The sequence below is a fragment of the Tachypleus tridentatus genome, chromosome 11 (assembly GCF_004210375.1).
Source record: "Tachypleus tridentatus isolate NWPU-2018 chromosome 11, ASM421037v1, whole genome shotgun sequence".
Lineage (NCBI taxonomy): Eukaryota > Metazoa > Arthropoda > Merostomata > Xiphosura > Limulidae > Tachypleus > Tachypleus tridentatus.
Genome location: NC_134835.1, coordinates 24,592,968 through 24,620,518, shown reverse-complemented (window position 1 = coordinate 24,620,518; position 27,551 = coordinate 24,592,968). Strand labels below are relative to the sequence as shown.

General features: G+C 31.9%; 1 protein-coding gene and 1 long non-coding RNA gene across 2 annotated transcripts in view; one reads left to right on the top strand and one right to left on the bottom strand.

The window, feature by feature from the left end:
* LOC143231764 (uncharacterized) overlaps nt 1-27,551 on the top strand; it is a 128,962-nt gene that overhangs the window by 2,066 nt on the left and 99,345 nt on the right. The window lies entirely within an intron of this gene.
* On the bottom strand, nt 545-27,549 carry LOC143232430 (ADAMTS-like protein 3). The gene is made up of 9 exons (XM_076467885.1): nt 27,523-27,549; nt 25,010-25,105; nt 13,546-13,719; nt 9,220-9,450; nt 6,482-6,626; nt 4,200-4,329; nt 3,526-3,727; nt 867-1,020; nt 545-561 (listed from the first exon to the last, which is right to left on the bottom strand). The coding sequence occupies exons 1-9, from the start codon at nt 27,547-27,549 to the stop codon at nt 545-547; spliced, it is 1,176 nt and encodes a 391-aa protein (XP_076324000.1).

The window sequence follows — 27,551 nt, the reverse complement described above, 5'->3', positions numbered from 1 at the left end:
GAGTTTCTTCGATCCAAGGGCTTCTGATTGAATCTGAGGTTAAGTTTTAATTTTGTTTTTATTAATCAACTCTTTAATAAAAATGCTAAAACGTCTGGTACTGAATGTTGGAAAATATAAAGAATGTTATTTATAAAAGGTAATCTTCCTTCGATTGAGAAAACTTGTTTTTAATCCCGAGAAAAATATAAAAGATCAAAATTTAATTATTTAAAAAATCTCGTGCAGGAGATCTATGTATCTCACTATGACCACAGATTCAAACTTATATAATAAAACGATCGGAACATTTTTTACACGTTGAATGTATAAGAGTCTCTGCTGGAATATCTCTTTACACAACACAATAGAATTGTAAATAATTACGAAAATCGGATAAATCTTCTTGTTATATTATACAATAAAACAAGCACTATTCAACACAAACCATAGACAGATTAGATGTACTTGTTCTGGGTCTCCGAGGGTATTCTCTTTCAAGACTAATCAAACCAGAAATTAAGAGTAAGAAATATTTATATTTCTTGCGTTTGAAGTTTATATGTTATGCTGTGTTGTAGCCTACAGAGTACATAATGTTTCATATGATTCATGGCATGTACACATTTCACTGACATTACTACGGTACAAATTCCAACTGCAAGCTTCTCTTACATGACGTCTACTGACTGACTGGCAGACACACTACTATAGGGTAGTGCAAAGGGTTAAAACAGGTTATCCCTCCAGATGGCCTTTGCCGCCCCCTTTCGGGGAAATAAATAGATATATAAATAGATAGATAGATGGATGGACAGACAACAATATATCGTTAGGAAGATAGCTAGATAAATGTATTAATTGAGTGATAGATAATAGATACGTACCTGTCTGTTTACTCAGAGGACAGGGAAGCTGGTTAACACAAGTTCGCTTGGACTCGGGTTTCGTACTAGGATCACACTCTGTGGTTGGAAACCCTTCAGAACTCCGACAAATCACAGCTCTTTGTTGATACCCTCGGCCACACGTTGTTGAACACTAAACACAATAAATATAAATGATCTATTATTTGAGTTACCATCTGCGGAAGAATTTTGTGGTGGTTTCATGGAATCACATCCCTCATCAGTGACCCTGAATGGATAAGACAAGTTGCTTTTATAATGTCTTCTAGTGTTAAGTTCAGTGATTAATAGAACACAAACAACGTCTGAATGGTTTTATTCCAGTGTTAAGTTCAGTGATTAATAGAACACAAACAAAGTCTGTGTTAAGTTCAGTGATTAATAGAACACAAACAACGTCTGAATGGTTTTATTAGTTGTACAGATATTTCACGAACAAAACTAAAACACTGAAAACCAATTTCTTACGATGCTAACAAGTTAATATCACTCGTAGCGTTATCAGAAACGACGAACTATATTTGTCACTTATATCCTAAATGAAAGAAAACCAATGTCAACAACATTCACAACGTTATCAAAAACGCAACTGTGATATATTCACTGATCTTATAGCTTTATGAGAAACACAATGTGATATATTCACTGATCTTATAGCTTTATGAGAAACACAATGTGATATATTCACTGATCTTATAGCTTTATGAGAAACACAACTGTGATATATTCACTGATCTTATAGCTTTATGAGAAACACAACTGTGATATATTCACTGATCTTATAGCTTTATGAGAAACACAACTGTAATATATTCACTGATCTTATAGCTTTATGAGAAACACAATGTGATACATTCACTAATCTTATAGCTTTATGAGAAACACAATGTCATATATTCACTGATCTTATAGCTTAATGAGAAACACAACTGTGATATATTCACTGATCTTATAGCTTAATGAGAAACACAATGTGATATATTCACTAATCTTATAGCTTTATGAGAAACACAATGTGATATATTCACTAATCTTATAGCTTTATGAGAAACACAATGTGATATATTAACTGATCTTATAGCTTTATGAGAAACACAATGTGATATATTAACTGATCTTATAGCTTTATGAGAAACACAGTGTGATATATTCACTGATCTTATAGCTTTATGAGAAACACAATGTGATATATTCACTAATCTTATAGCTTTATGAGAAACAATGTGATATATTCACTGATCTTATAGCTTTATGAGAAACACAATGTGATATATTCACTGATCTTATAGCTTTATGAGAAACACAATGTGATATATTCACTGATCTTATAGCTTTATGAGAAACACAATGTGATACATTCACTAATCTTATAGCTTTATGAGAAACACAATGTGATATATTAACTGATCTTATAGCTTTATGAGAAACACAATGTGATATATTCACTGATCTTATAGCTTAATGAGAAACACAGTGTGATATATTCACTAATCTTATAGCTTTATGAGAAACACAATGTGATATATTCACTAATCTTATAGCTTTATGAGAAACACAATGTGATATATTAACTGATCTTATAGCTTTATGAGAAACACAATGTGATATATTAACTGATCTTATAGCTTTATGAGAAACACAATGTGATATATTCACTGATCTTATAGCTTTATGAGAAACACAATGTGATATATTCACTAATCTTATAGCTATATGAGAAACACAATGTGATATATTAACTGATCTTATAGCTTTATGAGAAACACAATGTGATATATTAACTGATCTTATAGCTTTATGAGAAACACAATGTGATATATTAACTGATCTTATAGCTTTATGAGAAACACAATGTGATATATTCACTGATCTTATAGCTTTATGAGAAACACAATGTGATATATTCACTGATCTTATAGCTTTATGAGAAACACAATGTGATATATTCACTGATCTTATAGCTTTATGAGAAACACAATGTGATATATTCACTAATCTTATAGCTTTATGAGAAACACAATGTGATATATTCACTGATCTTATAGCTTTATGAGAAACACAATGTGATATATTCACTGATCTTATAGCTTTATGAGAAACACAATGTGATATATTCACTGATCTTATAGCTTTATGAGAAACACAATGTGATATATTCACTGATCTTATAGCTTTATGAGAAACACAATGTGATATATTCACTGATCTTATAGCTTTATGAGAAACACTACCATACTGTATTCATCGGTCTTATAACGTTATCAGAAACACAACCATAGTGTATTCATTTATCTTATAACGTCATCAGAAACACAACCATGACGTATTTACCGGTCTTATAACGTCATCAGAAACACAACCATTGTGTATTCATCGGTCTTATAACGTCATCAGAAACACAACCTTAGTGTATTCATCGATCTTATAACGTTATCAGAAACAAGAAAATGTCTTCACTCGTAGCTTTACCATTATAAAGCAGTTTCTTTCCACAATAGCAAATTGAGTATTTTTATAATAAAATGATCAGTTCTTATCGGTATTTTAAATTGCAATTTAACTCACATGCGTGCGCAATAGTCAACTTCAGATTTTCTTTATTTACCGCATGATAAATAATGTTAAGAAACACACTTACGTGCGACCAGGATCCTTTAAACCACAGAGGACAATTCCTGTTGTTACAGGAATGTTGAGTGGTAGGTTTTGGTGGAAGACAAGAACTCTGTTTAACCCACACATTTGTTCTGTTGGAACTGGTTCGAACACAGTGAACGTTGCGAGTTTTAAATCCGTTACCGCAGCGACTGCTACAGGGTCCCCAGTCTCCCACAACCCATCTAAAATTATCATAGTAGAAATGAATCATTCGAACACATCTTTCGTTTTTCGTTTAAAGATATTGTGTAACAAGTTCGTAATTATTCTATGATTAACCACTGAATCTTTTCAATTTCTCTTCAATTAATTATTCACTCGAAAATAGACAATACAGTGTATTGAATAATACTTTGAGATGACTTAGTGCTTTCCATTGGCTATTAACAGTACTTAAATATTCCCTAATATTTTCATTGGCTAATGAGAGTAGTCCAGCATGTTATAGTATTTTCTATTGGCTATTGATAATAATTAAACCTGTTCTAGACTCCAGTTCTTGATACAGTAACATCTCTCATCGTTAAAACAATATAGTATTTCTATAAAACTTACGTCAAATATAATTAAGACTTCTTAGCCACTTTAGTCACATAAAAAAAAAAAAAAGCAGTAACTGAAATACGTTACTGAAGTGAAGAAACATGCATGTACTTTGGAAGACATTTTGGAGTAATGCATGATCTTATACGAGGTCTTGGCCTTGTCTTATAGTCACAGAACCCGTCAGAAACTTTTTCTTCTGTTTTCATATCTTTGCAGAAAGGCTTAGACATCTGAAATCCTAGAATAGAATATTGTTAATCTGGATAAATACAACTAATTATCTTTAGTTTATATTATTTATCTAAGACTAGTTACATGGTAGAATGTAGTGTATATCACTGGAATGAATTATTACAAGCTTAATATTAAAACATATCATACGATGATTTTTACTGTTGTCCTTTAGACATTTCGAAGTAGCGTTTAAGTTTCTAATATTTTGTGACTCAAAGAATTTTGTTGGAGCTAACAAAGAGAAATACAAAAGACAAACAAAACACTACTGCAATCGGGCCCAGTTCTAATAAATGTTATGTTTAAACTTGTATTTTTTTTCTTTGTTCACACTACAGCATTAAATATAATCTTCAGGTGTCGTCTTGACTTTCGATATAACCCAGCTCACAAAACGCCTCCTGAACTGGAACAACACTTTGAATCTTTCTATTCGGTGGATACATACACATAATCATTTATAAAACAATTCCAGGGCATATATATATGTCCTCATCCGAGCACTTCTATCAACACATATGTGTCAACTTCAGAGCACTTCCATCAGAACACATATGTTTACACCAGAGCTCTTATGGCATATATCTGAGACGTACAATATAACCTTTGTTTTAGCCTTTAGAGATTTAATATTATCTAGATTAAAATACAGTATTCTACTCCAAACTTTCAATTGTTTACCGGTTTCATGTTACAGGTAAGTAGTGAAATATAAACAGATGTGCGTTTCCTTTATTGTACATTTAATAATAAACTTGTTGCGGTGAAAGTTTTTTTAATCTATGAATGTGGCTTAAACACTCTTTCCTTGTGTTTTGTAGCACTTTAAACAATAAGTCCTTTCCTAAACCACACAATAATGTAAATCATGATAAAACAACTCTTTCCTTGTGTTTTGTAGCACTTTAAACAATAAGTCCTTTCCTAAACCACACAATAATGTGAATCATGATAAAACAACTCTTTCCTTGTGTTTTGTGGCACTTTAAACAATAAGTCCTTTCCTAAACCACACAATAATGTGAATCATGATAAAACAACTCTTTCCTTGTGTTTTGTAGCACTTTAAACAATAAGTCCTTTTCTAAACCACACAGTAATTTGAATCATGATAAAACAACTCTTTCCTTGTGTTTTGTAGCACTTTAAACAATAAGTCCTTTCCTAAACCACACAGTAATATGAATCATGATAAAACAACTCTTTCCTTGTGTTTTGTAGCACTTTAAACAATAAGTCCTTTCCTAAACCACACAGTAATTTGAATCATGATAAAACAACTCTTTCCTTGTGTTTTGTAGCACTTTAAACAATAAGTCCTTTCCTAAACCACACAGTAATTTGAATCATGATAAAACAACTCTTTCCTTGTGTTTTGTAGCACTTTAAACAATAAGTCCTTTCCTAAACCACACAGTAATTTGAATCATGATAAAACAACTCTTTCCTTGTGTTTTGTAGCACTTTAAACAATAAGTCATTTCCTAAACCACACAGTAATTTGAATCATGATAAAACAACTCTTTCCTTGTGTTTTGTAGCACTTTAAACAATAAGTCCTTTCCTAAACCACACAGTAATTTGAATCATGATAAAACAACTCTTTCCTTGTGTTTTGTAGCACTTTAAACAATAAGTCCTTTCCTAAACCACACAGTAATTTGAATCATGATAAAACAACTCTTTCCTTGTGTTTTGTAGCACTTTAAACAATAAGTCCTTTCCTAAACCACACAGTAATGTGAATCATGATAAAACAACTCTTTCCTTGTGTTTTGTAGCACTTTAAACAATAAGTCCTTTCCTAAACCACACAGTAATTTGAATCATGATAAAACAACTCTTTCCTTGTGTTTTGTAGCACTTTAAACAATAAGTCCTTTCCTAAACCACACAGTAATTTGAATCATGATAAAACAACTCTTTCCTTGTGTTTTGTAGCACTTTAAACAATAAGTCCTTTCCTAAACCACACAGTAATTTGAATCATGATAAAACAAGAATTTTTACTCAATTTTTGAACGACGAATTGCACTAAACCCTTTCAGAGAACCATTTTTTAAATCATGTAATGCTTTCAAGGACACAAAAACTAACCACATTTTTACACACAAATAAATAACCTCGAATGAATAAAGTGAAGTTTGAGCACACACCTCTACCACAAGTGACAGAACAGGGGGTTAGAAGGGTCTCTACCCACTCGTAAGAAGTACGTTTACAAGTTGTCCCATCACCTCCACATATTCCACATTCGTCGACTTTCTTCACTGATCCCAGCTTCAAGTCACAACCTACAGGCTGATACGTATCACACGTTCACTCACATTTCATAAAACTTTCGTTTCATTAGTTTTACAAAACCGTCTAGACCTGGTATACTGAGTACAGAAAAATAACACCAATTCTTAGAACAAGTACAACAAAAATCTGAAATATATCGTTTCTTTTAAAACCTCTCTCTGGATGTTTACCTAAGGATGGAAAGTTTCCATGTTTTCTTTCCAAGTTGCTTAAACACGAACTCTTACATTTCAAAATATTCAAAGCACAATTAAAACAGGTTCATTTGACTTGTTTTACTTCAGCAGTTCACAATTAAATACTCCATAAACAGAAATATTATCATAACACTTTTTCCCAAATACATCTACGTATATTATGCCTGTTTTTGAAACTGGTGATGTAGTTTATAAAAAGTCATGAACAACATCAATTATCAACATATTGAACTGTACACTACCTTAAGCTATGGAACTACTTTCACTGACTGATGTCAACCTCATTACATCACGAATATAAATACTTTTGAACGTAGTAAAGGTCTTTAAACACATTTATTGATATTCTAAAGCTCAGAAAGTTATAATTTCCCATTTATTGTACAATGTTGTTATTTGTTATTGACCAGAGAACCATCTGTGCTCTGCTCACCACGAGTATAGAAACAGGGTTTCTGGCGGTACAAGTTCGCAAACACATCGCTGCGGCACTAGGGGGCGCTATTCAGTGTTTATCAATCTTTCCAAAGGATATTACTGAGTCGGGAACAACATAATTTGTAGATTTATGTGTTTCAAACAAACAACCTGTCATCTACATTTAGTTCTTAAGTTTGAAATGATAAACCAGCGGAAAGACAGCTAGTTAAAAGCACCTACCGCCATCTCTTGGAATAATCTTATTTGATTGAATATTTGGATTTAACTGTCACTCTTATTACAGAGTGTACTCACGGCCTCTAAGTGCGGATAGCGGTTTTATCAGTAATGTGCCAGCGAATTGTGAGCTGCAGTTTTACTACGCTAATCACCAGGGCATGACACCAAAGCAAAGCACGAGAAACGCTAATCACTACGGCATGACACCAAAGCAAAGCACGAGGAACGCTAATCACTACGGCATGACACCGAAGCAAAGCACGAGGAACGCTATTCACCAGGGCATGACACCGAAGCAAAGCACGAGGAACGCTATTCACCAGGGCATGACACCGAAGTAAAGCACGAGGAACGCTAATCACCAGGGCATGACATCTAAATAAAGCACGAGGAACGCAATTCACCACGGCATGACACCTAAGTAAAGCACGAGGAACGCTATTCACTAGGGCATGACACCGAAGTAAAGCACGAGGAACGCTAATCACCAGGGCATGACACCGAAGTAAAGCACGAGGAACGCTAATCACTACGGCATGACACCGAAGTAAAGCACGAGGAACGCTATTCACTAGGGCATGACACCGAAGTAAAGCACGAGGAACGCTATTCACTAGGGCATGACACCTAAATAAAGCACGAGGAACGCTAATCACCAGGGCATGACACCTAAATAAAGCACGAGGAACGCTAATCACCAGGGCATGACACCTAAATAAAGCACGTGGAACGCTAATCACCAGGGCATGACACCTAAATAAAGCACGTGGAACGCTAATAACCAGGGCATGACACCTAAGTAAAGCACGAGGAACACTAATCACTAGGGCATGACACCTAAATAAAGCACGAGGAACGCTAATCACTAGGACATGACACCTAAATAAAGCACGAGGAACGCTACTCACCAGGGCATGACACCTAAGTAAAGCACGAGGAACACTAATCTCTAGGGCATGACACCTAAATAAAGCACGAGGAACACTAATCACTAGGGCATGACACCTAAATAAAGCACGAGGAACGCTAATCACTAGGACATGACACCTAAATAAAGCACGAGGAACGCTAATCACCAGGGCATGACACCTAAATAAAGCACGAAGAACGCTATTCACCAGGGCATGACACCTAAATAAAGCACGAGGAACGCTAATCACCAGGGCATGACACCTAAATAAAGCACGAGGAACGCTAATCATCAGGGCATGACACCTAAATAAAGCACGTGGAACGCTAATCACCAGGGCATGACACCTAAATAAAGCACGTGGAAAATCATTCTCTTCTTTTCTCACCCCACTCCAGTTTTATAGTAATAAAAAATTAACGTCTGGATTGTTTATAACAATTCACTTTTAAAACTGACACTGTGTTGATGTTGTATCTAATCATGACCTTTCTAACCATGTGTTGAGTGGTAACACAGCTTTTCTTGTAGTACCACATAAATACACGTTACAACGATAGCGTTATTAAACATAGCTTTTTTAATAGTACCACAAATATACACATAACAATGATGGCGTTATTAAACATTGATTTCCTTTATGTATGTGAAGTGGTCCCATCCAAACATGTTATAGATATATATTTTATATACATAGAGATTCAGAGTTAACAAACACACCTAAACGTCTTGATATATCTTTAGCGTTTAGTTCTAAATGCGTTTATTCGTTCACTATCCTGCTAAGGTCGAACTCCTGTTGGCAGATAACAGAAACACTTACCATGCACTTCCCACCTACACACATGTCTAGAGATCCTTTACGACATCGAGTTCCATCTTGAACTATAGGTGCTAACTTTGCCACAAACAGGTAGGTGCTTGCCTGACATGTAAGGCTGCATGAATCTTCAGGATCGTGAAAAGGAATCCAATGATACAGCCGTCCTCGGTAAGGCCTGTTGTTGAAGGCTTTGCACTGTGTAGTCCGAAAATCAGAACGGTCTCTGCATGGCTAGAGATAAATGTCTGTTGTTTTCACACTAAATAAGCCACTTGATTACTCAAGCTAAAGAGAAATGTCTGTTGTTTTCACACTAAATAAGCCACTTGATTACTCTAGCTAAAGATAAATGTCTGTTGTTTTCGCACTAAATAAGCCACTTGATTACTCAAGCTAAAGAGAAATGTCTGTTGTTTTCACACTAAATAAGCCACTTGATTACTATAGCTAAAGATAAATATCTGTTGTTTTCACACTAAATAAGCCACTTGATTACTCAAGCTAAAGAGAAATGTCTGTTGTTTTCACACTGAATAAGCCACTTGATTACTCTAGCTAAAGAGAAATGTTTGTTGTTTTCACACTAAATAAGCCACATGATTACTCAAGCTAAAGATAAATGTCTGTTGTTTTCACACAAAATAAGCCACTTGATTACTGTAGCTAAAGATAAATGTCTGTTCTTTTCACACAAAATAAGCCACTTGATTAGTGTAGCTAAAGATAAATGTCTGTTGGTTTCACACAAAATAAGCCACTTGATTACTGTAGCTAAAGATAAATGTATATAATTTATCTCGATGAATAAATACGGATTTTCTGTTTAATTTGTAGAAATAATTTAAGCTTACAGCTTGTTCATATTTCACTTGTAAATATTTATATCTTGTTGGTGTAAGCTATAACTAAGCACTTTATCAGACTTTACTTCATTATTTTCAGGGTTGCTATGTACTAATACTATGTTTTCAAGTTCGCACTGTTTTGTACACATACAGGAACGTTTTGTCAATTTATAATACTTATTGTACATGTATTTAAATAATTTATAATACTTATTGTACATATATTTAAATAATTTATAATACTTATTGTACATATATTTAAATAATTTATAATACTTATTGTACATATATTTAAATAACTTATAATACTTATTGTACATATATCAAAATAATTTATAATACTTATTGTACATATATTTAAATAACTTATAATACTTATTGTACATATATAAAAATAATTTATAATACTTATTGTACATATATCTAAATAATTCATAATACTTATTGTACATATATTTAAATAACTTATAATACTTATTGTACATATATTTAAATAACTTATAATACTTATTGTACATATATCAAAATAATTTATAATACTTATTGTACATATATCTAAATAATTTATAATACTTATTGTACATATATTGAAATAACTTATAATACTTATTGTACATATATCTAAATAATTTATAATACTTATTGTACATATATTTAAATAATTTGTAATACTTATTGTACATATATTTAAATAATTTATAATACTTATTGTACATATATTTAAATAATTTGTAATACTTATTGTACATATATTTAAATAATTTATAATACTTATTGTACATATATTTAAATAATTTATAATACTTATTGTACATATATTTAAATAACTTATAATACTTATTGTACATATATCAAAATAATTTATAATACTTATTGTACATATATTTAAATAACTTATAATACTTATTGTACATATATAAAAATAATTTATAATACTTATTGTACATATATCTAAATAATTTATAATACTTATTGTACATATATTTAAATAACTTATAATACTTATTGTACATATATTTAAATAACTTATAATACTTATTGTACATATATCAAAATAATTTATAATACTTATTGTACATATATCTAAATAATTTATAACACTTATTGTACATATATTGATATAACTTATAATACTTATTGTACATATATCTAAATAATTTATAATACTTATTGTACATATATTTAAATAATTTGTAATACTTATTGTACATATATTTAAATAATTTATAATACTTATTGTACATATATTTAAATAATTTGTAATACTTATTGTACATATATTTAAATAATTTATAATACTTATTGTATATATATTTAAATAATTTATAATACTTGTTGTACATATACTTAAATAATTTATAATACCTATTGTACATATATTTAAATAATTTGTAATACTTATTGAACATATATCTAAATAATTTATAATACTTATTGTACATATATTTAAATAATTTGTAATACTTATTGTACATATATTTATATAATTTATAATACTTATTGTACATATATTTAAATAATTTGTAATACTTATTGAACATATATCTAAATAATTTATAATACTTATTGTACATATATTTAAATAATTTGTAATACTTATTGTACATATATCTAAATAATGTGTCATACTTATTGTACATATATTTATATAATTTATAATACTTATTGTACATATATTTAAATAATTTGTAATACTTATTGTACATATATTTAAATAATTTATAATACTTATTGTACATATATTTAAATAATTTGTAATACTTATTGTACATATATTTAAATAATTTATAATACTTATTGTACATATATTTAAATAATGTGTAATACTTATTGTACATATATCTAAATTATTTATAATACTTATTGTACATATATTTAAATAATTTATAATACTTATTGTACATATATTTAAATAATTTATAATACTTATTGTACATATATTTAAATAATGTGTAATACTTATTGTACATATATCTAAATAATTTGTAATACTTATTGTACATATATCTAAATAATTTATAATACTTATTGTACATATATCTAAATAATTTGTAACACTTATTGTACATCTATCTAAATAATTTATAATACTTATTGTACATATATTTAAATAATGTGTAATACTTATTGTACATATATTTAAATAATTTATAATACTTATTGTACATATAATTAAATAATCTGTAATACTTATTGTACATATATCTAAATAATTTGTAATACTTATTGTACATGTATTTAAATAATGTGTAATACTTATTGTACATATATCTAAACAATTTGTAATACTAATTGTACATGTATTTAAATAATTTATAATACTTATTGTACATGTATATAAATAATTTATAATACTTATTGTACATATATTTAAATAATTTATAATACTTATTGCACATATATCTAAATAATTTATAATACTTATTGTACATATATCAAAATAATTTATAATACTTATTGTACATATATCTAAATAATTTATTATACTTATTGCACATATATCAAAATAATTTATAATACTTATTGTACATATATCAAAATAATTTATAATACTTATTGTACATATATTTAAATAATGTGTAATACTTATTGTACATATATTTAAATAATTTATAATACTTATTGTACATATATCTAAATAATTTGTAATACTTATTGTACATGTATTTAAATAATGTGTAATACTTATTGTACATATATCTAAATAATTTGTAATACTTACTGTACATATATTTAAATAATTTATAATACTTATTGTACATATATCTAAATAATTTATAATACTTATTGCACATATATCTAAATAATTTATAATACTTATTGTACATATATCAAAATAATTTATAATACTTATTGTACATATATTTAAATAATTTATAATACTTATTGTACATATATCAAAATAATTTATAATACTTATTGTACATATATCTAAATAATTTATAATACTTATTGTACATATATTTAAATGATGTGTAATACTTATTGTACATATATTTAAATACTTTATAATACTTATTGTACATATATCTAAATAATTTGTAACACTTATTGTACATCTATCTAAATAATTTATAATACTTATTGTACATATATTTAAATAATGTGTAATACTTATTGTACATATATTTAAATAATTTATAATACTTATTGTACATATAATTAAATAATCTGTAATACTTATTGTACATATATCTAAATAATTTGTAATACTTATTGTACATGTATTTAAATAATGTGTAATACTTATTGTACATATATCTAAACAATTTGTAATACTAATTGTACATGTATTTAAATAATTTATAATACTTATTGTACATATATTTAAATTATTTATTATACTTATTGTACATATATTTAAATTATTTATTATATTTATTGTACATATATTTAAATTATTTATTATACTTATTGTACATGTATTGATTTATTCTCCCTGAATATAATCAGTATCAGTAATCAACATTTTCAAGTTTACCTGCATATTACATATGCTATAACGAATCGAATTTCCGAAGCATCCCGTTTTCGTTACGCACTGACGGAGCTGGTAGGTGACGCCACCGTCACAACTCCGCGAACATATTCCCCAAGTGCTCCATTCTGACCAACCCATCGTACCATCATTTTTCTTATTCCCAATCTGGTTTTGCTTAACAAAAAGAAAAGAAAGAAGTTATTGTACATAAAACTACCTCAGGACAAACAATCAGATGTAGCAAAAAAGAACAGAATACTTAATATTTGAAACATGAAAAGTTTAATTGTAGATTAAACTAGTGTCACGTAAATAGAAAACTCCACGCTAGTCATATACGGATATTTTTCCAATTTGTTTTCTAAGGCAGTTAGATTGATTGTATATAAATTATAAAACTGTTTGTTAAACTTCAAACACTGGTTCCATTAAACCTACACCTATACACCCTAGATATCTATCTAAAAGCCAGAATTGTAGCATCTAAAAATGTAACTTTCAAGTTGTATTATTGGTAACACTAAATGATAAAACAATATCTAGCTAATTTGACAATATTATTCGTAAAACTAAACGATGCAACAATATCTAATATGACTATATTATTGTTGAAATTAAACGATGTAACAATATCTGTCTCATATAACTATATTATTGGTGACACTAAACTATGTAACAATATCTCTCTAATGTGACTATATTATTGGTGAAACTAAACGATGCAACAATATCTGTCTAATGTGACTATATTATTGGTGAAACTAAACTATGTAACAATATCTGTCTAATGTGACTATATTATTGGTGAAACTAAACGATGTCACAATATCTGTCTAATGTGACTATATTATTGGTGAAACTAAACGATGTAACAATATCTGTCTGATGTAACTATATTATTGGTGAAACTAAACTATGTAACAATATCTGTCTAATGTGACCATATTATTGGTAAAACTAAACTATGTAACAATATCTCTAATATGACTATATTATTGGTGAAACTAAACGAAGCAACAATATCCCTATAATATGAATATAATACTAATGAATGTAAATTATCTACGTGTGCCTGCAAGACAGATGTATTATTTGGGAAGCTAAGTTACCTAACAGTATCTGTAATACAAAGTTAGGATTCAAGTGTGTATGTTATTATACGTTTTGGTGAGTTAAAATTTGAAAGCCAGCGATATATATATTCTAAGTTTTTTTATGTTGTTACTGTGTTTGTCTGATGAATATTCATAAACATTGTTGTGATAAATAACTGCACTTTCGTTCTTGTCTGTTTACAAGTAGTTACGTTTTCGATATTTTGTAACGATAAAGTATACACACGTCAGTTACAAAGTTCTATGTTCTACACAGAACTAGATGACTTATTGTAACTATCACAACTTAATCAATGAAGAACTTACCGTTGAACGAAAATTCAGTCGCACCGAGAATTCTGTTTAATAATCAATAGTTTTATGATGTGTGATTTCAATTATTCAATATTTCTCTAAGGATACGAAACAGAGAGACTGCAGGTGGCAGAACGATATTTTGTCAAAGTCTGTCTGAAAGATTTTGTTTACAAGCATATAACAGACAGATGCTACAAAGCCACAGATGTTGTAATACTTCAGAATAACAAAAGGTATTGGTAATCCTAAGAGCCAGCTGAGCTCTGTTAAATAACTATTTAAATTAAAACTGAACATCCCGAAAAAAAACAACTTAACTACTCGTATTTTGTTATAATAACAAACAAAAACGGGTATTGTAACGTATTTTGTTATAATAGATCCCAAACAAAAACGGGTATTGTAACGTATTTTGTTCATATAGAACATTCCAAATACACCTTAAAGATGTATTTAAAAGGGAATTGCATCTATTTTGCTGATATATCTAATCATAAATATAAAAATATATTTACGTCGATATATTAATATAACAATAACAATTTTTCTATAACGTCATGGCCCTCGCGAAAATATTTCACAAATTACACTCAGTTTTCGATTAAAAAAAATAGCATCTAAAGTTGAAAAAGTGATACATTGAATATTGCTTTAGGGATTACATCAAAACGAAAGAAAGCCGACATGGAAACAAAAAACGTGTAATATCCATCACAATCGAGCAACATTGCCAATTTACTGCCAAGTCCTGTTCAATTTCTTCTCCTAAAAACAGGAAAGACGCCACAGTTTTTGACAAAAACCTAATTCATGTTTTTCCTTCGTGATTTTGGGCACGCTTCGATTTCTATCCTACACTTTACGATGAAAGAAAAAAATTAGCTGATTTATGGAGTCAGTTTTAATATTAGTTCGTTCATGAAAAAGGTAACGATTTTTCTAGCAAAATGGGGCTTTCCTTTTTCTAAGCTGTTTTCTACTTTGTATTTACAATCTGTCTTTTGCGCTAGCAGAAGACACGAATGGAAAACATCAAAACGTGAAGGACTGTACGCTAATTCAAAGAAACTGTCGTGTTATTACTGACACACAATGTTACCAGTTTTGTCTGACCGTTACATTCTTCTCTCATCACGTGACGTTAGTGAGACAGTAACCAAGGATCTTTTCACTCTGTAAAAGTTCTGTTTAGCTGCGGTAATACATGCCTGATTATATCATAAAAATAACCGTTCAAATTATATTGTAATGGAAATGATTGTCCTTCTGGGTAAACTAGCTGCCGTAAATATAAATAAAACTGTAAATTCTTAATTAAAAAGTAATAATCCCATTGATAAAGCATGGCCATGTGGTTAGGGCACTCAAAATACAATCTGGAGGTCGAATCCTAGTCACACTGAACATGCTCACCCTTTCAGCCGTGGCGGCGTTATAATATTACGGTCAATCCCACTATTCGTTGCTGAAAGAATTGGCGGTTGGTGGTGATGGCTAACTGCCTTCTCTCTAGTCTTACACTTTTAAATTAGGGACGGCTAGCGCAGATAGCTCTCGTGTAGCTTTACGCGAAATTCAAAAAACAAACAAACCAATTGGTACTGTAAATACCCTGTTAGACATAAAGAAACTTAACAATTCATTTAAAGTAAGTGTTCACTTCTTACTGTAAAAATGTTTATTGTTTAACCTGATAAAAGAAGTAACTGTTCACTTCGTACTGAAAAATGTTTATTGTTTAACCTGATAAAAGAAGTAACTGTTCACTTCGTACTGTAAAAATGTTTATTGTTTAACCTGATAAAAGAAGTAACTGTTTACTTCTTACTGTAAAAATGTTTATTGTTTAACCTGATAAAAGAAGTAACTGTTCACTTCGTACTGTAAAAATGTTTATTGTTTAACCTGATAAAAGAAGTAACTGTTCACTTCGTACTGTAAAAAATGTTTATTGTTTATCCTGATAAAAGAGGTAAGTGTTTACTTCTTACTGTAAAAATGTTTGTTGTTTAACCTGATAAAAGAAGTAAGTGTTCACTTCATACTGTAAAAGTGTTTATTGTTTAACCTGATAAAAGAAGTAACTGTTCACTTCGTACTGTAAAAGTGTTTATTGTTTAACCTGATAAAAGAAGTAAGTGTTCACTTCATACTGTAAAAGTGTTTATTGTTTAACCTGATAAAAGAAGTAACTGTTCACTTCGTACTGTAAAAGTGTTTATTGTTTAACCTGATAAAAGAAGTAAGTGTTCACTTCATACTGTAAAAGTGTTTATTGTTTAACCTGATAAAAGAAGTAACTGTTCACTTCGTACTGTAAAAGTGTTTATTGTTTAACCTGATAAAAGAAGTAAGTGTTCATTGGGAGATTTTTAACACTCAATGGAACATTTTGATAAAATATGAGGGGGGGGATATACGTATAAAACACAACTTTGGGTGGAGATGAAAGAAGGAAACCAAAATATAAAGTTTTATTTGCGTCTATCTGTGCTTTTCTATTTAAAAAATAACGAACCTTACACAAACACAAGGTCAATAGAGCACGCGCCGTATCATATTGGTTCGACCCCATCACTCTGTCTAGTTATTCCTCCAGTGCATGTCATTTTATCGAACGATATATTTTCATTTTACTTTATCAAAAGTGTTTGACACGTAACGTCTTTTTATTATCAAATAAGCAGTGAGACAAGTAATGTCCCCCATAAACAAACTACTTTTAGAAAATTTAGTCTTTGATCCTGGTTATGTTCCCTGCCGAAATGAGCTGCCAGTAAATAACTACACAAATTCGTCTTAGGTGCTCGTATTAGACTAAAACTGAATTATCTGTTTGTGTACAAAAGTTAGGTATCATTTGTCTTGTCTATAAACTGTTAAATACTCTCCCAATGTACAATAACTCTCTGGTTATAATCTATCACCGTGTCTGTCTACAACTCTATTGGTTAAAGGATGTACACTAAAAAAATAGAACCTCATTCCACGAGGTAAATATAAGAATCCCTGGAACTCTGGAGTAAAAAACGTAACGTACTCTGTATCTACAATACAAGATAAAACAGTTCTTGAGAAGGGAAGGTGGGAAAGTTTAATGTGTCTATATTGTCGCCAAGAACCAGAATAAATAAATACAGTTATGTGAAAAAGTTAGGACACCCTATGAAAGCCTGTGTATTTTTGTAACATTTTTGGATATATAGATATTTAATCTCAATTTCAACAATACTGAGACATTATAGGAATATAACTAAACAATTAAAACTGAAGAAAAGACTTCATGGTAGATTCTATTATTGTGAGCTGTTAAGGCTCCTGCTACAGCAAAGCAGCCCCAGACCATGACACTTCCACCTACATGCTTCACAGTTGGTATGAGGTTCTTTTCCTGGAATGCTGTATTTGGTTTACGTCAAACATGTCCTCTGTTCTGGTGTCCAAATAATTCGAATCTGGACTCATCTGTCCAAAGAACATTATTCCAGAAGTTCTGGTCTTTGTCTCCATTCTCTCTGGCAAACTTCAGCCTGGCCTTGATGTTTTTCTTAAAGAGCAAAGTTTTCCTCCTTGCACACCTTCCCGTGCAAGTTAAACTTGTGCAGTCTCTTTCTGATTGTAGAGACATGCACATCAACAGTAGCCAGAGCCTGCTGTAGGTCCAGTGATGACGTGTTAGGGTGTTTGGAGACCTTTTTTAGCATCTTGTGGTCTACTCTCAGGGTGAACTTGCTTGGACGACCAGACCTGGGCATGTTGGCAGTTGTTTTGAAAGCCCTCCACTTGTTGACTATTTTCCGGACAGTGGAATGGCTGATTTCAAAATCTTTTGGGATCTTTTTAAATCCCTTACCAGACTCATAAGCTGCTACAATTTTCTTTCTGAAGTCCTCAGACAGCTCTTTTGCTCTCACCATGGTGCTCACTCTCACTTCAACAGTCAGAAGCACTCAAACTAAATGTCTGAAATTTAAATAGGGCAAGCCTTATTCACAATGCTGAGTAACGATCTTCTAATCATGTGTACCTGTTGTGATACACCTGTGTGTGAGTTGAGCCATTTTAAGTGGGTATAAATGTAGGGGTGTCCTAACTTTTACCTCAGTTAGAATATGCATTTTTGTAGAATTACATTTACAGAAGATCTTGAAAAGTCCTTTCTTCAGTTTTAATTGTTCAGTTATATTCCTATAATCTCTCAGTATTGTTTGTGTGTGTTTTTATTATGACAAAGCCACATCGGGCTATCTGCTGTGCCCACCGAGGCAGTATTGTTAAAATTGAGATAACAAAGCCACAGCGGGCTATCTGCTGTGCCCACCGAGGCAGTATTGTTAAAATTGAGATAACAAAGCCACATCGGGCTATCTGCTGTGCCCACCGAGGCAGTATTGTTAAAATTGAGACAACAAAGCCACAGCGGGCTATCTGCTGTGCCCACCGAGGCAGTATTGTTAAAATTGAGATAACAAAGCCACATCGGGCTATCTGCTGTGCCCACCGAGGCAGTATTGTTAAAATTGAGATTAAATATGTATATATCCAAAAATGTTACAAAAGTACAAAGGCTTTCATAGGATTTCCTAACTTTTTCACATGACTGTATATATATGTATATTTCAATTGCATGTGCGTTATTATGGTTACGTATTTATTTTTGAGGCGCAATTCAGTAACAAATAACTAATCTTTGGGTCTGTCGTTCTCTTCCCATTGAAATTCATAAGTGTGGTGTTCAGAGAATAAATATAAATGAAATATCTTAAAAAAGAAATCATGTAGTCTCAATAATGTAAGGAGATACGTTAGTAGTGTCAACTCAATAATGTAAGGAGATACGTTAGTAGTGTCAACACAATAATGTAAGGAGATACGTTAGTAGTGTCAACTCAATAATGTAAGGAGATACGTTAGTAGTGTCAACACAATAATGTAAGGAGATACGTTAGTAGTGTCAACACAATAATGTAAGGAGATACGTTAGTAGTGTCAACACAATAATGTAAGGAGATACGTTAGTAGTGTCAACTCAGTAATGTAAGGAGATACGTTAGTAGTGTCAACACAATAATGTAAGGAAATACGTTAGTAGTGTCAACACAATAATGTAAGGAGATACGTTAGTAGTGTCAACTCAGTAATGTAAGGAGATACGTTAGTAGTGTCAACTCAGTAATGTAAGGAGATACGTTAGTAGTGTCAACTCAGTAATGTAAGGAGATACGTTAGTAGTGTCAACTCAGTAATGTAAGGAGATACGTTAGTAGTGTCAACTCAGTAATGTAAGGAGATACGTTAGTAGTGTCAACACAATAGTGTAAGGAGATACGTTAGTAGTGTCAACACAATAATGTAAGGAGATACGTTAGTAGTGTCAACTCAGTAATGTAAGTAAGGAGATACGAGGTAAGGAGATACGTTAGTAGTGTCAACACAATAATGTAAGGAGATACGTTAGTAGTGTCAACACAATAATGTAAGGAGATACGTTAGTAGTGTCAACTCAGTAATGTAAGGAGATACGTTAGTAGTGTCAACACAATAATGTAAGGAGATACGTTAGTAGTGTCAACACAATAATGTAAGGAGATACGTTAGTAGTGTCAACACAATAATGTAAGGAGATACGTTAGTAGTGTCAACACAATAATGTAAGGAGATACGTTAGTAGTGTCAACTCAGTAATGTAAGGAGATACGTTAGTAGTGTCAACACAATAATGTAAGGAGATACGTTAGTAGTGTCAACTCAGTAATGTAAGGAGATACGTTAGTAGTGTCAACACAATAATGTAAGGAGATACGTTAGTAGTGTCAACTCAGTAATGTAAGGAGATACGTTAGTAGTGTCAACTCAGTAATGTAAGGAGATACGTTAGTAGTGTCAACTCAGTAATGTAAGGAGATACGTTAGTAGTGTCAACTCAGTAATGTAAGGAGATACGTTAGTAGTGTCAACACAATAGTGTAAGGAGATACGTTAGTAGTGTCAACACAATAATGTAAGGAGATACGTTAGTAGTGTCAACACAATAATGTAAGGAGATACGTTAGTAGTGTCAACTCAATAATGTAAGGAGATACGTTAGTAGTGTCAACACAATAATGTAAGGAGATACGTTAGTAGTGTCAACACAATAATGTAAGGAGATACGTTAGTAGTGTCAACACAATAATGTAAGGAGATACGTTAGTAGTGTCAACTCAGTAATGTAAGGAGATACGTTAGTAGTGTCAACACAATAATGTAAGGAGATACGTTAGTAGTGTCAACACAATAATGTAAGGAGATACGTTAGTAGTGTCAACACAATAATGTAAGGAGATACGTTAGTAGTGTCAACACAATAATGTAAGGAGATACGTTAGTAGTGTCAACACAATAATGTAAGGAGATACGTTAGTAGTGTCAACACAATAATGTAAGGAGATACGTTAGTAGTGTCAACACAATAATGTAAGGAGATACGTTAGTAGTGTCAACACAATAATGTAAGGAGATACGTTAGTAGTGTCAACTCAATAATGTAAGGAGATACGTTAGTAGTGTCAACTCAGTAATGTAAGAAGATACGTTAGTAGTGTCAACTCAGTAATGTAAGGAGATACGTTAGTAGTGTCAACTCAGTAATGTAAGGAGATACGTTAGTAGTGTCAACTCAGTAATGTAAGAAGATACGTTAGTAGTGTCAACTCAGTAATGTAAGGAGATACGTTAGTAGTGTCAACACAATAGTGTAAGGAGATACGTTAGTAGTGTCAACACAATAGTGTAAGGAGATACGTTAGTAGTGTCAACACAATAATGTAAGGAGATACGTTAGTAGTGTCAACACAATAATGTAAGGAGATACGTTAGTAGTGTCAACACAATAATGTTAGGAGATACGTTAGTAGTGTCAACTCAGTAATGTAAGGAGATACGTTAGTAGTGTCAACACAATAATGTAAGGAGATACGTTAGTAGTGTCAACACAATAATGTAAGGAGATACGTTAGTAGTGTCAACTCAGTAATGTAAGGAGATACGTTAGTAGTGTCAACTCAGTAATGTAAGGAGATACGTTAGTAGTGTCAACTCAGTAATGTAAGGAGATACGTTAGTAGTGTCAACACAATAAGTGTAAGGAGATACGTTAGTAGTGTCAACTCAGTAATGTAAGGAGATAAGTTAGTAGTGTCAACTCAGTAATGTAAGGAGATACGTTAGTAGTGTCAACTCAGTAATGTAAGGAGATACGTTAGTAGTGTCAACTCAGTAATGTAAGGAGATACGTTAGTAGTGTCAACACAATAGTGTAAGGAGATACGTTAGTAGTGTCAACTCAGTAATGTAAGGAGATAAGTTAGTAGTGTCAACTCAGTAATGTAAGGAGATACGTTAGTAGTGTCAACTCAGTAATGTAAGGAGATACGTTAGTAGTGTCAACTCAGTAATGTAAGGAGATACGTTAGTAGTGTCAACACAATAGTGTAAGGAGATACGTTAGTAGTGTCAACTCAGTAATGTAAGGAGATACGTTAGTAGTGTCAACTCAGTAATGTAAGGAGATACGTTAGTAGTGTCAACACAATAATGTAAGGAGATACGTTAGTAGTGTCAACACAATAGTGTAAGGAGATACGTTAGTAGTGTCAACACAATAGTAATGTAAGGAGATACGTTAGTAGTGTCAACACAATAATGTAAGGAGATACGTTAGTAGTGTCAACTCAATAATGTAAGGAGATACGTTAGTAGTGTCAACACAATGTAAGGAGATACGTTAGTAGTGTCAACTCAGTAATGTAAGGAGATACGTTAGTAGTGTCAACACAATAATGTAAGGAGATACGTTAGTAGTGTCAACACAATAGTGTAAGGAGATACGTTAGTAGTGTCAACACAATAGTGTAAGGAGATACGTTAGTAGTGTCAACACAATAATGTAAGGAGATACGTTAGTAGTGTCAACTCAATAATGTAAGGAGATACGTTAGTAGTGTCAACACAATGTAAGGAGATACGTTAGTAGTGTCAACTCAGTAATGTAAGGAGATACGTTAGTAGTGTCAACACAATAATGTAAGGAGATACGTTAGTAGTGTCAACACAATAATGTAAGGAGATACGTTAGTAGTGTCAACTCAGTAATGTAAGGAGATACGTTAGTAGTGTCAACTCAGTAATGTAAGGAGATACGTTAGTAGTGTCAACTCAGTAATGTAAGGAGATACGTTAGTAGTGTCAACTCAGTAATGTAAGGAGATACGTTAGTAGTGTCAACTCAGTAATGTAAGGAGATACAGTAATGTAAGGAGATACGTTAGTAGTGTCAACACAATAATGTAAGGAGATACGTTAGTAGTGTCAACACAATAATGTAAGGAGATACGTTAGTAGTGTCAACACAATAATGTAAGGAGATACGTTAGTAGTGTCAACACAATAATGTAAGGAGATACGTTAGTAGTGTCAACACAATAATGTAAGGAGATACGTTAGTAGTGTCAACTCAGTAATGTAAGGAGATACGTTAGTAGTGTCAACACAATAATGTAAGGAGATACGTTAGTAGTGTCAACACAATAATGTAAGGAGATACGTTAGTAGTGTCAACTCAGTAATGTAAGGAGATACGTTAGTAGTGTCAACTCAGTAATGTAAGGAGATACGTTAGTAGTGTCAACACAATAATGTAAGGAGATACGTTAGTAGTGTCAACTCAGTAATGTAAGGAGATACGTTAGTAGTGTCAACTCAGTAATGTAAGGAGATACGTTAGTAGTGTCAACACAATAGTGTAAGGAGATACGTTAGTAGTGTCAACACAATAATGTAAGGAGATACGTTAGTAGTGTCAACACAATAATGTAAGGAGATACGTTAGTAGTGTCAACTCAGTAATGTAAGGAGATACGTTAGTAGTGTCAACTCAATAATGTAAGGAGATACGTTAGTAGTGTCAACACAATAGTGTAAGGAGATACGTTAGTAGTGTCAACTCAGTAATGTAAGGAGATAAGTTAGTAGTGTCAACTCAGTAATGTAAGGAGATACGTTAGTAGTGTCAACTCAGTAATGTAAGGAGATACGTTAGTAGTGTCAACTCAGTAATGTAAGGAGATACGTTAGTAGTGTCAACACAATAGTGTAAGGAGATACGTTAGTAGTGTCAACTCAGTAATGTAAGGAGATACGTTAGTAGTGTCAACTCAGTAATGTAAGGAGATACGTTAGTAGTGTCAACTCAGTAATGTAAGGAGATACGTTAGTAGTGTCAACTCAGTAATGTAAGGAGATACGTTAGTAGTGTCAACTCAGTAATGTAAGGAGATACGTTAGTAGTGTCAACTCAGTAATGTAAGGAGATACGTTAGTAGTGTCAACACAATAATGTAAGGAGATACGTTAGTAGTGTCAACACAATAATGTAAGGAGATACGTTTGTAGTGTCAACACAATAATGTAAGGAGATACGTTAGTAGTGTCAACACAATAATGTAAGGAGATACGTTAGTAGTGTCAACTCAGTTATGTAAGGAGATACGTTAGTAGTGTCAACACAATAATGTAAGGAGATACGTTAGTAGTGTCAACTCAATAATGTAAGGAGATACGTTAGTAGTGTCAACTCAGTAATGTAAGGAGATACGTTAGTAGTGTCAACACAATAATGTAAGGAGATACGTTAGTAGTGTCAACACAATAATGTAAGGAGATACGTTAGTATTGTCAACTCAGTAATGTAAGGAGATACGTTAGTAGTGTCAACTCAGTTATGTAAGGAGATACGTTAGTAGTGTCAACACAATAATGTAAGGAGATACGTTAGTAGTGTCAACTCAGTAATGTAAGGAGATACGTTAGTAGTGTCAACTCAGTAATGTAAGGAGATACGTTAGTAGTGTCAACTCAATAATGTAAGGAGATACGTTAGTAGTGTCAATTTTTTATATTCTGAAAATGAAAACTATGGTAATATAAGTTACAAGGGTGAAGTAAAACAAAACCAGAACAATGCTCTATTGGTTTTAGGAAGCGAAACCAATCAGACATTTATTTTTGCTTACGTTGACATTCAGATGTGTCCAACTCTGTAAATACGTATTTGTGCTGTTGGAAACATATGTACCAAGTTCCGGCTGACCAGAGTCCAAGAAGATGACCTGAAATAGTAGCCAAAGTGAAATGAATTATTCATGCTTTAATTGTATGGACATATAGATACATAAACACAAGACAATCAGTGGGACAGAGGTAATTTTGCAATATTTACAACATGGCTTTTCTCTAATAAACAAACATAAATATAAAACTTTAACAGTGATCCATCGGAGACAAGTAACAAACCAAATATTTTCAATCACTAGATTTGTTGCAAGTAAAATGTTCATTGGTTCATTGGATTTCATACAAGATTACTTGGAGGACTGTCTTTGTCAGCCATCTCTAACCTGGAAGTGATGCACTACAGGAAAAGCAGGTACTCAACTTCACACGCCGCCAACTCTTGGATTACTTTTTTGCCAACGAAAGGTGGAATTGACCGTTAAATTGTAATCCCCTACGGTTGAAAAGGCGAACGTATTTTTTGAAATTGGGATTCGAACTCACGACACTTAGGTTGCGAGTCAAGCTCCCTACACTCGTGTGCATAGCTGCTCAGGGATTTCTTCATGATTCATTTAATGGTCTTTTAACCGTTACTGAAGTGACTTGTTTGTTCTTCGTGTATTTGGAGAGCTAACTATGGTTAAGATATAACCATTGAACGATACCGTCTATTTTATAAAAAATATCTTTATTCTCTTCTCCTTGAAACAGGATAATGGGGAAAACGTTATAAAAATGCTCTGTACTTGTAGTTTAATGATTACTTATAGGGTCGATCTTTCGTTTGTGGCCTTTCCACGCCTATACGATGCTTACAGTGGTAGCTGAAAAGAGGCGTGTATGTTGCGTGGGATAAAACATCTCCTACCTGAGAACTCAACCACCTGGATAAACCGTTTTACCAGAAAAATAACAGTAATCCATGCATTTACTGGTTTCTTACGCTTTCTGAAAAGCCATATTTTGTCTAAGTATTATATAACATCGTTCGTTTTAACTTTTGTCTAAGTGTTGTATAACACAGTTCGTTCGTTGTTAAGTTATAACACCATATCGCCAGGAATGTTAGACAAACACAAAAGTTAAACAGTTAATTTTGATTGTAGAGGACAAACACGTATCTCAAAATTCAACCATTTTCAATGACAAAAATATAATATTTACTTATGAAGCTGAACAATGACATTGTGTTCACACTTTCTAAAATCTCCCTCGAATAACAACAAGCTTTTGTAACTTAATCCTTCGAATAAATCTGGTGGCCTAAAGCACTAAAATCAAGTTTCGATACCAGTGGTGAGAAGAACACAAATGGTTGCTTTAACAGCGGTCTGGTATAGCCAGGTAGTTAAGGCATTCGATTCGCAATCTGAAGATCACGGATTCGAATCCCCGTCACACCAAACATGCTCATTCTTTCAGCCGTGGGAGCGTTATAATGCTACGTTCAATCCCACTATTCGTTGGTAAAAAAGTAGCCCGAGAGTTTGCGGAGGATAGTGATGACTAGCCGCCTTCCCTCTAGCCTTACAATGCTAAATTAGGGACGGCTAGCGCAGATAGCCCTCGTGTAGCTTTGCGCGCGAACTTACACTGCTAAATTAGGAGCGACCAGTGCAGATAGCCCTCCTGTAGCTTCACGCGAAATTCAAACAAGTTCTTGTAGGTTTTATTAAGAACAATCGTTCTGTGTTTGGAACTCTTTGATAAACTCTTTACATTGTATTACTTCAAGCTAACTTCGTTTTTCTTACACTTTCTGAGAATAGTTTAGGTTTAAAAGCTTTTCGAGTTGCATTCAGAAAAAAAGTTAGTTATTACATATGTAGCTGAACTTTTAGTGTGCGTGGAATATTCTCGAAATTCATTTTTTCCCAAACGTTTTAAAATAAAATTGCTTCTTCAAAGATAAACCTAATAGCTTTTTTCATTGCAATTAAAATTTTTAAGAAACTACCTTCGAAATATTTTGGCCTGAAAGTTTGACAGAATTAGCAAAACATAAAAAAATGATGACATGGATCAGGTATCATAATTAATACATAAACAAGCGATAACAAAGATCAGGTATCATAATTAACAGTACATAAACAAGCGATAACAAAGATCTAGTATCATAATTAACAGTACATAAACAAGCGATAACAAAGATCAGGTATCATAATTAACAGTACATAAACAAGCGATAACAAAGATCAGGTATCATAATTAACAGTACATAAACAAGCGATAACAAAGATCAAGTATCATAATTAACAGTACATAAACAAGCGATAACAAAGATCAGGTATCATAATTAACAGCACATAAACAAGCGATGACAAAGATCAGGTATCATAATTAACAGTACATAAACAAGCGATAACAAAGATCAAGTAGGAGCAAATTATTAATCGACAACTCTTCAAATCTTGGATCCTTATATTAATAAATCGAAATAAAGGATTTAGTTATTTTAACTCAAACTTACACGATGGGCTGTCTGTACTCCGTTCATCG

Excerpts from the sequence above, each read along its gene's own strand:
- LOC143232430 (XM_076467885.1), bottom strand. The coding sequence starts at position 27,549 with ATGAACGGAGTACAGACAGCCCATCGT. Across the intron at positions 13,720-25,009 it reads GGACACATCTGAATGTCAAC|CAAAACCAGATTGGGAATAA; the intron begins GTAAGCAAAAAT and ends CTTTTTGTTAAG. Across the intron at positions 4,330-6,481 it reads TTCTGTCACTTGTGGTAGAG|GATTTCAGATGTCTAAGCCT; the intron begins GTGTGTGCTCAA and ends ATTCTATTCTAG.